Here is a 12,344-nt window from a genome sequence, read left to right on the forward strand (position 1 = left end):
GCATGTTGCACGAAAAGGTGTTTCGTGCAACAAGACTGGTAGATGGCGGTAGTGTGAAACATCATACACGAGGTAAAACTATGCGCGCGCCTCTGGTTGTGAGATTTGTAACAAAGCGAATTTGAAATGATCGTTAAATGAGTGGTCGATGGAAATTTCGTCAGTGTTACGTCTGTTTGTCTGTGGTTAGCATCTTACTCATCACTTGAATGGTTTTCAAATAGATCGAAACACCCCACTATGCCTATAATCTTTTCAAGTGATAACGAGGTAGCTCCTTGTGGGAATTTCTCAATGGCATAGTAAATTCCAAACGGATGACTTGGTTTAAAAACTTTTCTATACTTATCATGTAGTGATTCACTGCATCTGTCGGAGCACTTAATTTACAGCAAACTTCAAACTATCGTATTGTTGGCCGTCGTTGTTGACGTAGTTGTTCCCAAGACTTCAGTACTCGTCTCCATCCCAGAAGAATTCATCCCATCCGACATCCCGGTTGTAGCGCCAGGTTGTATTACCACACCTACTTGTGATGTCGCAAGCTTCACTCGCCTCGAATCGGCATTTTTACGATCGCGGAACACCGAGAAATCGAACGTGTCCAACTCCGAACACGGAAGCTCCGGATTGTCCTCGCGGTTGACCTTACGCATCAGGTAGACCGGCGATTGCGTGATCGCGTCCGAATTGCGACAGATTATGCTCGACAGCCGGGTGTTGTAGATCTGCCGCAGTTGATCTGTTGGAGGGTAACGATATTGTCTATCAACATGATCTCCAATGAAGACTACAGTTCAACTTACCTCTGGTGAATCGCTGAGGCCCTCTCCGGCGTTCGTACCAAAACGAGTCACCCTGCTTCAACCGCAGGAACTGATCCGCCAACAAACAGGTGATCAGTGGGCCCACAACACCTCCCTCAACCGGAGGCTCGCTTAGCGCTCCCGAGTAAACGTCCACGTTATCCGGCTCCCCGTAGATCTTCCGCATCTGCTCGTACGATCCGGGATCCACAACCTTCTCCAACTGTTCCCACGTGTCCACCGGGGGCAGCCGGCAATGTCGCCGCCAGTGCGGATACGACGGCAGGCCGTGATCCCGTCCGCGTTGGATGTTCAAGGAAACCAAATCCAGCCCGCAGGGTCGATCGTGCAGCAGATCTTGAGCCTTCTCGAACAGATGCTCCGTCAGTTCGGTGGTGAAGTACTGGTCGTATTTGCCGAGGGGGGTGCTCATGGCTCCACCGATGGCGTCGTCGAGGCCAGTTTTGCCGTACAGCGAGTACGGGTTGAACAGCATCTTGTGCAGCTCGATGCCCGAGGGGGACGACGTCGGGTCGTGGGTTCTCTTCATGAGGCCCTGGGGTGAGAGATGGGGAGAAATGAAATGCATTAACCTTGTGGCCGTTTCTGATCTTCTTGTTTTAAGCTTTCTGCAAGTGCACAAAGCCAAAATGAAAGTGCACTGTTGTTTGCAGCTTCTTCGCGAGATTAATGCCTGAGAAGTTTTAGTGCAAGTTTTAGTGGAAGTTGAATTCAAAACTGTTTCACCTTAATAAACATGAGTAAAAATGTATCACAAAATTCTACAACCAAAACCCCACAGTTTTGATTGTCTCAAATTGTCAAATGTTGAAGTAACCGAAGATTTAATCAGCTTGATTGTATACTTATAGCGACTTTTTATAGTAGAAAAAGCTACTGATCTTACATTCTGAACTCTGGAACGGTTTGATTGATCTAGAACATTTCAGACAGTTTCAGTCTCTGTTGATCTTTTAGAAGATTTGACAAATCATTCCACCAAGATTTGACAAACAAACAAGAAATTCCAAGATTATTTTTGCCATGAACTTCTCAAACATGGAATGGCAATAGAAAGGCAATGGAATGGCAATGGAATGGCAATGGAATGGCAATGGAATGGCAATGGAATGGCTATGGAATGGCAATGGAATGGCAATGGAATGGCAATGGAATGGCAATGGAATGGCAATGGAATGGCAATGGAATGGCAATGGAATGGCAATGGAATGGCAATGGAATGGCAATGGAATGGCAATGGAATGGCAATGGAATGGCAATGGAATGGCAATGGAATAGCAATGGAATGGCAATGGAATGGCAATGGAATGGCAATGGAATGGCAATGGAATGGCAATGGAATGGCAATGGAATAGCAATGGAATGGCATTGGAATGGCAATGGAATGACAATGGAATGACAATGGAAATGGAATGGCAATGGAATGGCAATGGAATGGCAATGGAATGGCAATGGATTGGCAATGGAATGGCAATGGAATGGCAATGGAATGGCAATGGAATAGCAATGGAATGGCATTGGAATGGCAATGGAATGACAATGGAATGACAATGGAATTATATTGGAATGGCAATGGAATGGCAATGGAATGGCAATGGAATGGCAATGGAATGGCAATGGAATGGCAATGGAATGGCAATGGAATGGCAATGGAATGGCAATGGAATGGCAATGGAATGGCAATGGAATGGCAATGGAATGGCAATGGAATGGCAATGGAATGGCAATGGAATGGCAATGGAATGGCAATGGAATGGCAATGGAATAGCAATGGAATGGCAATGGAATGGCAATGGAATGGCAATGGAATGGCAATGGAATGGCAATGGAATGGCAATGGAATGGCAATGGAATGACAATGGAATGGCAATGGAATGGCAATGGAATGGCAATGGAATGGCAATGGAATGGCAATGGAATGGCAATGGAATGGCAATGGAATGGCAATGGAATGGCAATGGAATGGCAATGGAATGGCAATGGAATGGCAATGGAATGGCAATGGAATGGCATTGGAATGGCAATGGAATGACAATGGAATGACAATGGAATTATATTGGAATGGCAATGGAATGGCAATGGAATAGCAATGGAATGGAAATGGAATGGCAATTAAATGGAAATGGAATAGCAATGAAATCACGTTTTTCCAGACAATTTTCGTGAAACTCTTAAGGAGTTTTTTTAAGATTTCTTTCGAGATTTTAGTGATTCCTGTTTCTTTCTGGAATCCATGGTAACGGATACCTGTAAGAAGACTCAATGTACCGAGAATGCTAAAAATATGGCTCAGGGAATACATAATATTCAGCCCAAGCCCAGAAGACACAGAAAACTTAAAAGCCTCAGATAATCAGAACACTAATAAAACTCAAAAGTCTAAAAATACACAGAAAGCTCAGAAGACTCAAAAAAATCTGGATATCCATAAGATTCAAGAGATTCAGAGGAACCAAAACACCATGAAAACTCAGAAAATTAAGTCCTCAGATAGGACTTAGAGGGTTCAGGAAACTCAGAAAAAAAGGAAGGTAGAGTACTTTAAAAACTTGAAAAATAGACTTAATAGGCGCAAATGGCTGAAAAGAGTTGGTAGACTCCGACGACCTAGAATGCGAAGAATACTCCAATAGACTTGAAACTGCCAGAAAACTAAGAAGGCTCAGAGGACTCCAAAAAATCAGAGAAGGCAGAATGTTTAAAAGACTCAGATGTTATGGAATACTCATAAGACTGGGAAGCTTAAACAACTCAAAAGATTTAGATAACTGAGAAAATTCAGGGTACTCATAAGACTTAGAATACTTATAAGAGAGAAGAGTAAAGCAGAGAAATTTTAGAAAACAAAAAGGACTGGAAAAACGCAGAAGTGTAAGAAAAATCAGAAGACTCCAAAACTCACAAGCCTTCTAAATCTCCGTTGAATCAGAGGACTCAGAAAACTCAGAAGATTCATAAAATCAAGAAGACTCAGAAGACTTAGATACATCGAATTCTTAATCTCCTGACTGAAGATGATGAAGGTTCAAACACCCAGTGAACTCAGAAGAGTCAGAAGACTTTCCAAGTTTAAAAAGGCTCAGAAGAGACAGAACACTCAAAAACTTTAAAAACTCAAAAAACTGAGAAAAATTAGGAATTTCATTGACTGTGAAAAATCAGAACTCTCAGAAAACTCAGGAAAGAAGTAAGAAGACTCAAAAGATTTAGAAGATTAAGAAGATTGGAAATATTGGGGAATTTCAGTAGACGCTGACGGCAAGAACAACTCTGAAGATCAAGAATACTTACAAGACATAGAAAATTCAGAAACCGAAGACATAGTAGATTAAAAAACTCAAAAGGCTCAGAGTTCTAAGAATACTCTTTGTCTTTTCGTCTTTTCGTCTTCTCGTCTTCTTGTCTCCTTATCTTCTCGTCTTCTCGGAACTCGGAATACTCAGAAGTCTGGGAAGCTTCAGAAGACTCAGAAAACACAAAAAATAGAAAACTCAGAAAATTCAGAGGACTTAAGTATACTTAGAAGTGAGAAGAGTGAGAACAGAGAAAATTTGTAAAACAAGATGGACTCGGGAACCGTATAAGACTAAGAAATATCAGAAAACCATAAAACTCAGAAGCCTTATGCATCTCCGAAGAATCAGAAGACTCAGAAAACTTGAAAACTACTAAAACTCAGAAAGCTTAGAAGACTCAGAAATTCAAAAAGACTTAGAGACCTCGAATTCTTAATCTCCTAACTGAAGATAATGCAAGATACAAAGAAGTTCTTAAACTCAGAATAGTCAGAAGCATTTTAAAGCTTGAAAAAGCTCAGAAGAATCAGAAGACTCAGAAACCTTAAACAAGAAACTCAGAAAACAGAGTAAATTCAGGAACCTAGAAAAATCAGAACTCTCGGAAAACTCAGGAAAATCGTTAGAAGACTCAGAAGATTTAGAAAATTAAGAAGACTGAAAATATTAGGGAATTTCAGTTGACTCAGACGGCAAGAAAAACTCTGAAGACATAGAAAATTCAGAGACAGAAGACTTAGTAGACTCAGAAAATCAAAAGAAAGGTTCAGAATACTACGAATACACTTTGTCTTTTCGTCTCCTCGTCTACTTGTCCTTTTTTGTCTTCTCGTCTTCTGAACTCAGAATACTCAAAAGTCTAGAAAGCTTCAAAAAAAAAACAAAAAAAAATAAAATTCAGAGGATTAAGATACTTATAAGTGAAAAGAGTGAAAAAAACACATGGACAAGATAATGCAAGATACAAAAACCCAGTGGACTCAGAATAGTCAGAAGATTTTACAAGCTTGAAAAGCTCAGAAAAGTAAGAAGACTCAAAAACTAAAAAAAAACTCAGGAAAATGAGTAAATTCAGGAACTTAATGGACTTAGAAAAATCAGAATTCTTGGAAACCTCAGGAAAATCGTAAGAAAACTCAGACGATTTACAAGATTAGGAAGACTGAAAATATTCGGGAATTTCAGAAGACTCAGACGGCAAGAAAAACTTGTCTTCTTGTCTTCTCGTCTTCTTGTCTTCTCGTCTTCTCGTCTTCTCGTCTTCTCGTCTTCTCGTCTTCTCGTCTTCTCGTCATCTTGACTTCTTGTCTTCTTGTCATCTTGTCTTCATGTCTTCTTGTCTTCTTGAATTTTATGATTTTATGATTTTATGATTTGATGATTTGATGATTTGATGATTTGATGATTTTATGATTTTATGGTTTTATGATTTTATGATTTTATGATTTGATGATTTGATGATTTGATGATTTTATGGTTTTATGGTTTTATGATTTATGATTTTATGATTTTATGATTTTATGATTTTATGATTTTATGTTATGATTTTATGATTTTATGATTTTATGATTTTATGATTTTATGATTTTATGATTTTATGATTTTATGATTTTATGATTTTATGATTTTATGATTTTATGATTTTATGATTTTATGATTTTATGATTTTATGATTTTATGATTTTATGATTTTATGATTTTATGATTTTATGATTTTATGATTTTATGATTTTATGATTTTATGATTTTATGATTTTATGATTTTATGATTTTATGATTTTATGATTTATGATTTTATGATTTTATGATTTTATGATTTTATGATTTTATGATTTTATGATTTTATGATTTTATGATTTTATGATTTTATGATTTTATGATTTTATGATTTTATGATTTTATGATTTTATGATTTTATGATTTTATGATTTTATGATTTTATGATTTTATGATTTTATGATTTTATGATTTTATGATTTTATGATTTTATGATTTTATGATTTTATGATTTTATGATTTTATGATTTTATGATTTTATGATTTTATGATTTTATGATTTTATGATTTTATGATTTTATGATTTTATGATTTTATGATTTTATGATTTATGATTTTATGATTTTATGATTTTATGATTTTATGATTTTATGATTTTATGATTTTATGATTTTATGATTTTATGATTTTATGATTTTATGATTTTATGATTTTATGATTTTATGATTTATGATTTATGATTTTATGATTTTATGATTTTATGATTTTATGATTTTATGATGCTTCTTGTGTCTTCTTATGTGTTCTTGTGTCTTGTTGGGTCTTCTTGTGTCTTTTTGTGTCTTTTTGTGTCTTTTTGTGTCTTTTTGTGTCTTCTCTTAACACTAGATTTCTTGAATCACCTCCGGGTTCCCATCATCGCTCATTCCCCCGCACTTACCGGCAACAAGGTATGCGCGAACCGGAACGCCGACGCCGCAAACACGTTCGCAACCGACGGATCCACCGTCACGTTGTAGGTGTCCCGGTCACTTTCCGGATTCGGCGAGATTTCCATCCGCTCGGCCGTGTCCTCTCCGATGATGACCGGCACGAACTCACCGTACGTAATGTGCTGCATCTGGGCGGCCAGAATCCTGCGTGCCTCCTGGAACAACCGCTCGTCGTCCCAGTCCGGGTTGACCTTCTTCAGCTCTCCGGTCAGATTGTTGTGATGTCGGGCCCAGATCAGGTGCATCGACGTCAGGTGCAGATTCTCGTTGGCCCGCTCGTCACCAGACTCGAAGCAGTACTTGCCGACTGCGTTCATAGCCTCTTCGTTGCAGCCGTCGTTCGGGTCCGTTGATATGGGGAGGAGTTCCCGGTTATCTGGGGTGACGTACATTCGGAGTTTGCCGTCCTTGCCAGAGCGCAGTCGTTTGACCTTGGCATCATCCGATCCGTACACTACGGAGCCGTCGATGTACGCTGTCGCCTGGTTCAGCTGTTGACGAGGGCCAAAATGACCGGTAGGGGCAGGGATCGAACGGACGAAGTTCATGCAGGTTAAGTTGTAGTCGTGAAAGTACGGGTCACCTGGTCCCAACGGGACTGGGAAACATTCCGGGTGTCGTGGCTGACCAGGATCGCAGCATTCGATGGCCTTTCCGCCAACGCCTTGGTTCAGGGCCGTAGATGTGATGTCGTGATCTAAGAACTGACCCCAAACCGCGAGCATGACGGAGAAGTTAGGGTCGTTGTGATAGGAAGGTCGATGGATTTGAAGTGACACTTGGCGAGCACTAGGCAGTTCCTTGCCTTCGATTGATTCACGGGGACTGGACACTCCATCACCGTAGTCCGGAGTTAGTTGACGCCGGAAAGGTATCAATGCTACGCCATATGTGTGGGGGTTCTTCTTGTTATTGCACGTGCCATTGTTGGTGCGATATCTAGCGTTGAAATCGCACTGTTGGGTACCGTTCTGATGAGGTACCTTGATGGCTGGACTCTTACCGATACTCCAACGACGATGCCGCTTCTTCATGTTATGCTTTCTGGCAATCGCGTTAGTGGCCTTGTTTTCCACATATCCGACCTTGGAAGCCAGACGGGCAGCTAATGTCGTGCTGACCGCTTTCTGGTGCCGAAAGGTCGCCGACTGCACCGGAGGTGCCGTTAAGGCTTCCTCCAGCAATTCTTTATCTCCTAGGGCCTTCTCACCCTCCGCAATGGCGTCAGCTGCGTCCTGTTCGGTTATATTCGGAGCGTCCCACATTGGCGTGGGTTCGTCTTGACAAAGAAAAGAGAAATCATTACGTAAAAGGTGAATCATCATAGAGACAAGCACCTACCGGCTAGTGGAAAGCTAATCAGATTAAGCAAATCCGGGAAGTTTGCCGTTTCCGTCACGTTTGTGCTGTTGGACGCCCCTCGTTTTGCGTCGCCCATGATTATGTAGCTGAGGCTGATAATGATCCCAATGACGAAGGCACCCCTGCCAAAACGTAGGAAAATTCAGATCATTAGAGCATCCCTACCGAAGCTTTGAGACACGTTAGCTACTTACAAAATGGCGGTACAAATCCAGCATTGGAAGTTTTTCACCTGACGTTCCCGTAGAGTTTCGTGACCCTTGAGCTGATGAACGTAGGACGAGGACTCCGAATCCAGCACCGATGGTGGGACCGAAGTTAAGGGCGTCCGTTCGTCAGTCATTTCTGGAACAATCGAGGAGAAACAATTAATTCTGCGTTTTTAAATCTTTCAATCAATCACTTGAAGCACTCAATGAAGTGGAGCAAGGAAACCTTCTAAGTTCTTATAACAAAATTGTTAAAATTCGTGAATAGCTATTATTTAACACATTTTTTTTCAGACGTTAAAGTCCACACCATATCACATCTTCAGATCAATATCCGAGAATCTATCACAATTTCCAACCATCCCCACCCTGCACACTAACCTAGATCTTCGTGGAACACACGGACTGTGTTGAAACCTGCCCGGCCGATGGAGTATGACTGAATGAGAAACCGCTAATAAACTGGTGGAAAGTGTGGTTGACGGCAGTTTTCAACGAACAAGACGCACATAGGATATTCGATAGCCCCCCAACATTCCCATTACACCGCAAACTGCACCAAGTTTGTATGGGTTGCACACGACGTCTTGCAAGAAGTGCTACGCACCTCCTTTCCAAGGAATGCTTCATCAAGCACTTTTTAGGGGTTTCCTTCTTCGTCCTTGTTCTTTACATAACTTCCGAAAACATTCCCCCGAAAAATGTGATTTCGGCTACGGTACTTACAAAACGAGAACTATTCGGAAGGAACTAATCGGGAGTCATGTACATATCAGATTTACAATTTTTACCCATCCACCATAGAGAGACACCTGAAAGCAGCATAGAAATACAAACGCAATGGTCGGTGGTTGACCGAAGGGGCACTTTTGAGGATTCATCTTTCGGACGAAGGGAACCAGTTCACACGAGTAATGACGACGTTTTGTGCATGCATTCTGTGCCAGCATTCGCGGTTACGAACAAGATGCACAGAACGAAAGGGAATTTGTCGTTGTGGTTAAAGCGCATTTTGCTGATTGCTAATCACAATCATTGGATAGCTCAGTTGCGAATACCACGTGACTCGAATCATGCTTGGCTTGGCACGCATTTGAAAATTCCGCGCGAGTCGTGAATACGCGCGCGCTCTCGTAAGAAGTTGCGTGCGATCTTGCTAGCAAATGTTTGTTGCATCTAGCATACAAATCGATTTATGTCACATAACAGTTAAGGTGAAACGATTTCAGAACCATTTGGCTCACAATCTTAGAGATAAACCTCTTTATCTCTCTGATGTTACGCCCCAACTGAAGCAAAGGCTGCTTCTCAGTGTTCTATACTTCTACAGTTATTGTCTAAAAGTATTTGTACATCGTGTGGCAGACACACTTAGTTCAAAATCTAAGTTGAATACAGAATGTAATGACTTAGCAGCACCATGCTAGAGTTCTCCAGTCGGACTTGCGAAGTCTATCGACGTGAACTATCCGTCTTTACTCCGCCTGCTCGACATTTATCTCGACTGTTTCCGAAAGCAGTCCAACATAACGTCCACGGGAACAATTTTACCACACCGGTGGATCTGTCTGTGCGAGCGTGTCAAAATCCGTCCGAATGAAAATGTGTTGCTGGTGCTTGGCCTTTTGGTGATGACACGAAATGGCTTATTTTTGAAATATTGACATAATGTTATGATAGTATAGGTTTTTGCAGCAAGAACTTCCAGAAAGTAACTTATCATTCCTAGTTGATATATTTAACAAATGTTTTGAATTAGCATATTTTCCTGACAAATGGAAAAATGCTAAGTTTGTACCAATTTTAAAACCAGACAAAAATCCTGCAGAAGCTTCCCAAGTAACCACGAAGCTATATATGCATGTAGCAAATATTAATTAAATGCTTTACTTTCCTAGCGCGAAAAGAAGGGATACGCGTTTCGGACGACAACTTCGGATATCGAAAAACTTTTAAAGACCGAGATCGAATTCAAATTGTATATTCAGTAACAACGTGACCGAACGATGGCTCTCACTTTCAGATACTGACATTATTTTCGTATGCTTCTCCTCCGGGGGTGATGTTCGGGTGCTGTGTGGAACTGGTCGATCATATGGGGATGCTCAAGATAGTCCCACAAATCGGCCATCCTGACCACCATCCGACCCGGATGGTGTAATCTGATCGGCAGCATCCCCTCTGGTTTGCTCTTCATCGTAGTAGTAGATATCTTCGTCTTCATCTTCGCCTGGTACAAACCGCTTCATGAATTCCGCACATGTTGATGTCCGCTTTGGTCCTTCCTCATTCCCGACCTTTTCAACGTCGTATCTGTCATTTATTTTCTTCTTAATTACGCGATAGGGTCCAAGAAATTTCCGAGCGATTTTCAAATGAGTGCCAAATTGAGTACGACTTATCGCAACTAAATCACCAACTTCATAATCTTCTGCATCTTTTCTATTATGATCAAACTGTTTTTTCATTTTTCTCTGTGAATCCTCTATACTGGCCCTTGCCATCTTCCTAATTTCATCTCTAGATTCTTCGAAAATTCTTATCCCTTCCTGCTCAATTATTTCTGCTAGTTTTATATCTTCTGGAGCTTTCATTTTAGTGCCAAACAATAATTCGAAAGGGGTTCGAGCTATGCTTCGTTGGAGAGTATTGTTCAAAAATCTTTGAAGGTTTCCAACATAACGATACCAGTTTTCCGGATTTTCAACTGAAAGCTTAGCTAGAGCGGGTACAATGACTCCATGAATCCTCTCAACTTGGCCGTTGCCACGTGGTACCCCAGTTGTAATTTGTAAATGTTCAATACCTTCAGTTTCACAATAATCTTGAAAAGCAGTAGACGTAAAAGCAGCTCCTCTATCGGAAATGATTCTCTTTGGATTACCAAATACACATCGTTGAATTTCTAACTTTTTCAATACTTCATCAGCTGTTGTAGATTTAACAGGGTATATCCAAACAAATTTACTGAAAGCATCTATTACAGTGAAAATATATCTATAATGCTTTTTGGATGCTGTCAGTGGTCCTAAGTGATCGATATGATATGTAGATAGTGGTACTTCATCTTTAGGAATAGGGTAAAGATATGCTTCTTTTTTTCCAACTTTGCGACCTGCCAATATGCAAGAAACACAACTTTTAACAAATTTATCTAATTTGAATGGTAAATTCTCGATCCAGTACTCCCTTGTTAAGAGTTCACTCATTTTTTTCACACCAAAATGACCTTGTTCATGAATATTTCTTATAACTGAATGTTGCATCGAACTAGGAATAACTAAAAGTTTTCCACCATTAAAATACTTGTATAATATTCCATGATCTACTAAATAGTCGTAAAATGGTTCTGTTTTTAAAACTTTCATTATTGCCGATAGTCTCTCATCTTTCTGCTGACACGCTTTAATTTGTTCTATTATATTACTTTGTAATAGCAATACTACAGGATTTCTACTAAGTGCATCTACGTGTTTCATGCGAGAACCTGGGCGATGTTCTAATGTGTATTCGTATTCTTCGAGTAGCAATGCCCACCCAGCAATTTTTGGGGATATATCTTTCTTCTCCATCGTCATCTTGAAAGCCGCACAGTCTGTTACAATAGTAAACGAGATTCCTAGCAAATAAACTCTAAACTTTTTCAAGGCTGAAATCACTGCTAAAACTTCTAATTCGTAACTCGGATAGTTCGCCTCAGCAGGTGATGTTTTTCTACTGTAAAAATAAACTGGGTGAAATGCATTTTCTCCGGCAAATTTCTGCAACAAAATTGCTCCATATCCAATTCTACTTGCATCCGTATGAAGCTCAGTAACAGCATTCGGGCAGTACAGCCTTAGTGTTGGTCTATCGCACAACGCTAGTTTCAATTTCTCCATAGCATTACGTTGTTCTGGTCCAAAGCTAAATATAACGTCTTTACGCAACAAATCAGTCAATGGCTTAGCAATTACCGAATAGCCTTCAATAAATTTTCTAAAATATCCTGTCAATCCCAAAAATTGTTGTATTTCTTTATGGTTTTTAGGTTCAGGGAATTTCGATACTGCATCAGTCTTTTCACTCATTGGACGAATGTTTCCATCTTCTATTTCATATCCCAAGTGCTGTATTCTTCGCATCAAAAACTGACATTTTTTCCATTTGATTTTTAATCCA

At 40.1% G+C, this 12,344-nt stretch overlaps 1 protein-coding gene across 1 annotated transcript; it reads right to left on the minus strand.

Moving 5' to 3' along the window:
* Window positions 1–318: 318 nt before the first annotated feature.
* Window positions 319–9,006, minus strand: LOC5575607 (chorion peroxidase). Its single transcript, XM_001662047.2, has 6 exons — window positions 8,565–9,006; window positions 8,169–8,319; window positions 7,954–8,096; window positions 6,561–7,891; window positions 807–1,362; window positions 319–742 (listed from the first exon to the last, which is right to left on the minus strand). The coding sequence occupies exons 2-6, from the start codon at window positions 8,315–8,317 to the stop codon at window positions 399–401; spliced, it is 2,523 nt and encodes an 840-aa protein (XP_001662097.2). The 5' UTR covers window positions 8,318–8,319; window positions 8,565–9,006; the 3' UTR covers window positions 319–398.
* Window positions 9,007–12,344: the final 3,338 nt, after the last annotated feature.

This window comes from Aedes aegypti, chromosome 1 (assembly GCF_002204515.2).
Source record: "Aedes aegypti strain LVP_AGWG chromosome 1, AaegL5.0 Primary Assembly, whole genome shotgun sequence".
In the NCBI taxonomy this organism is placed as follows: Eukaryota; Metazoa; Arthropoda; class Insecta; order Diptera; family Culicidae; genus Aedes; species Aedes aegypti.

Excerpts from the sequence above, each read along its gene's own strand:
- LOC5575607 (XM_001662047.2), bottom strand. The coding sequence starts at position 8,317 with ATGACTGACGAACGGACGCCCTTAACTTCGGTCCCACCATCGGTGCTG. Across the intron at positions 8,097-8,168 it reads TGGATTTGTACCGCCATTTT|GGGTGCCTTCGTCATTGGGA; the intron begins GTAAGTAGCTAA and ends ACGTTTTGGCAG. Across the intron at positions 743-806 it reads GCCTCAGCGATTCACCAGAG|ATCAACTGCGGCAGATCTAC; the intron begins GTAAGTTGAACT and ends ACCCTCCAACAG.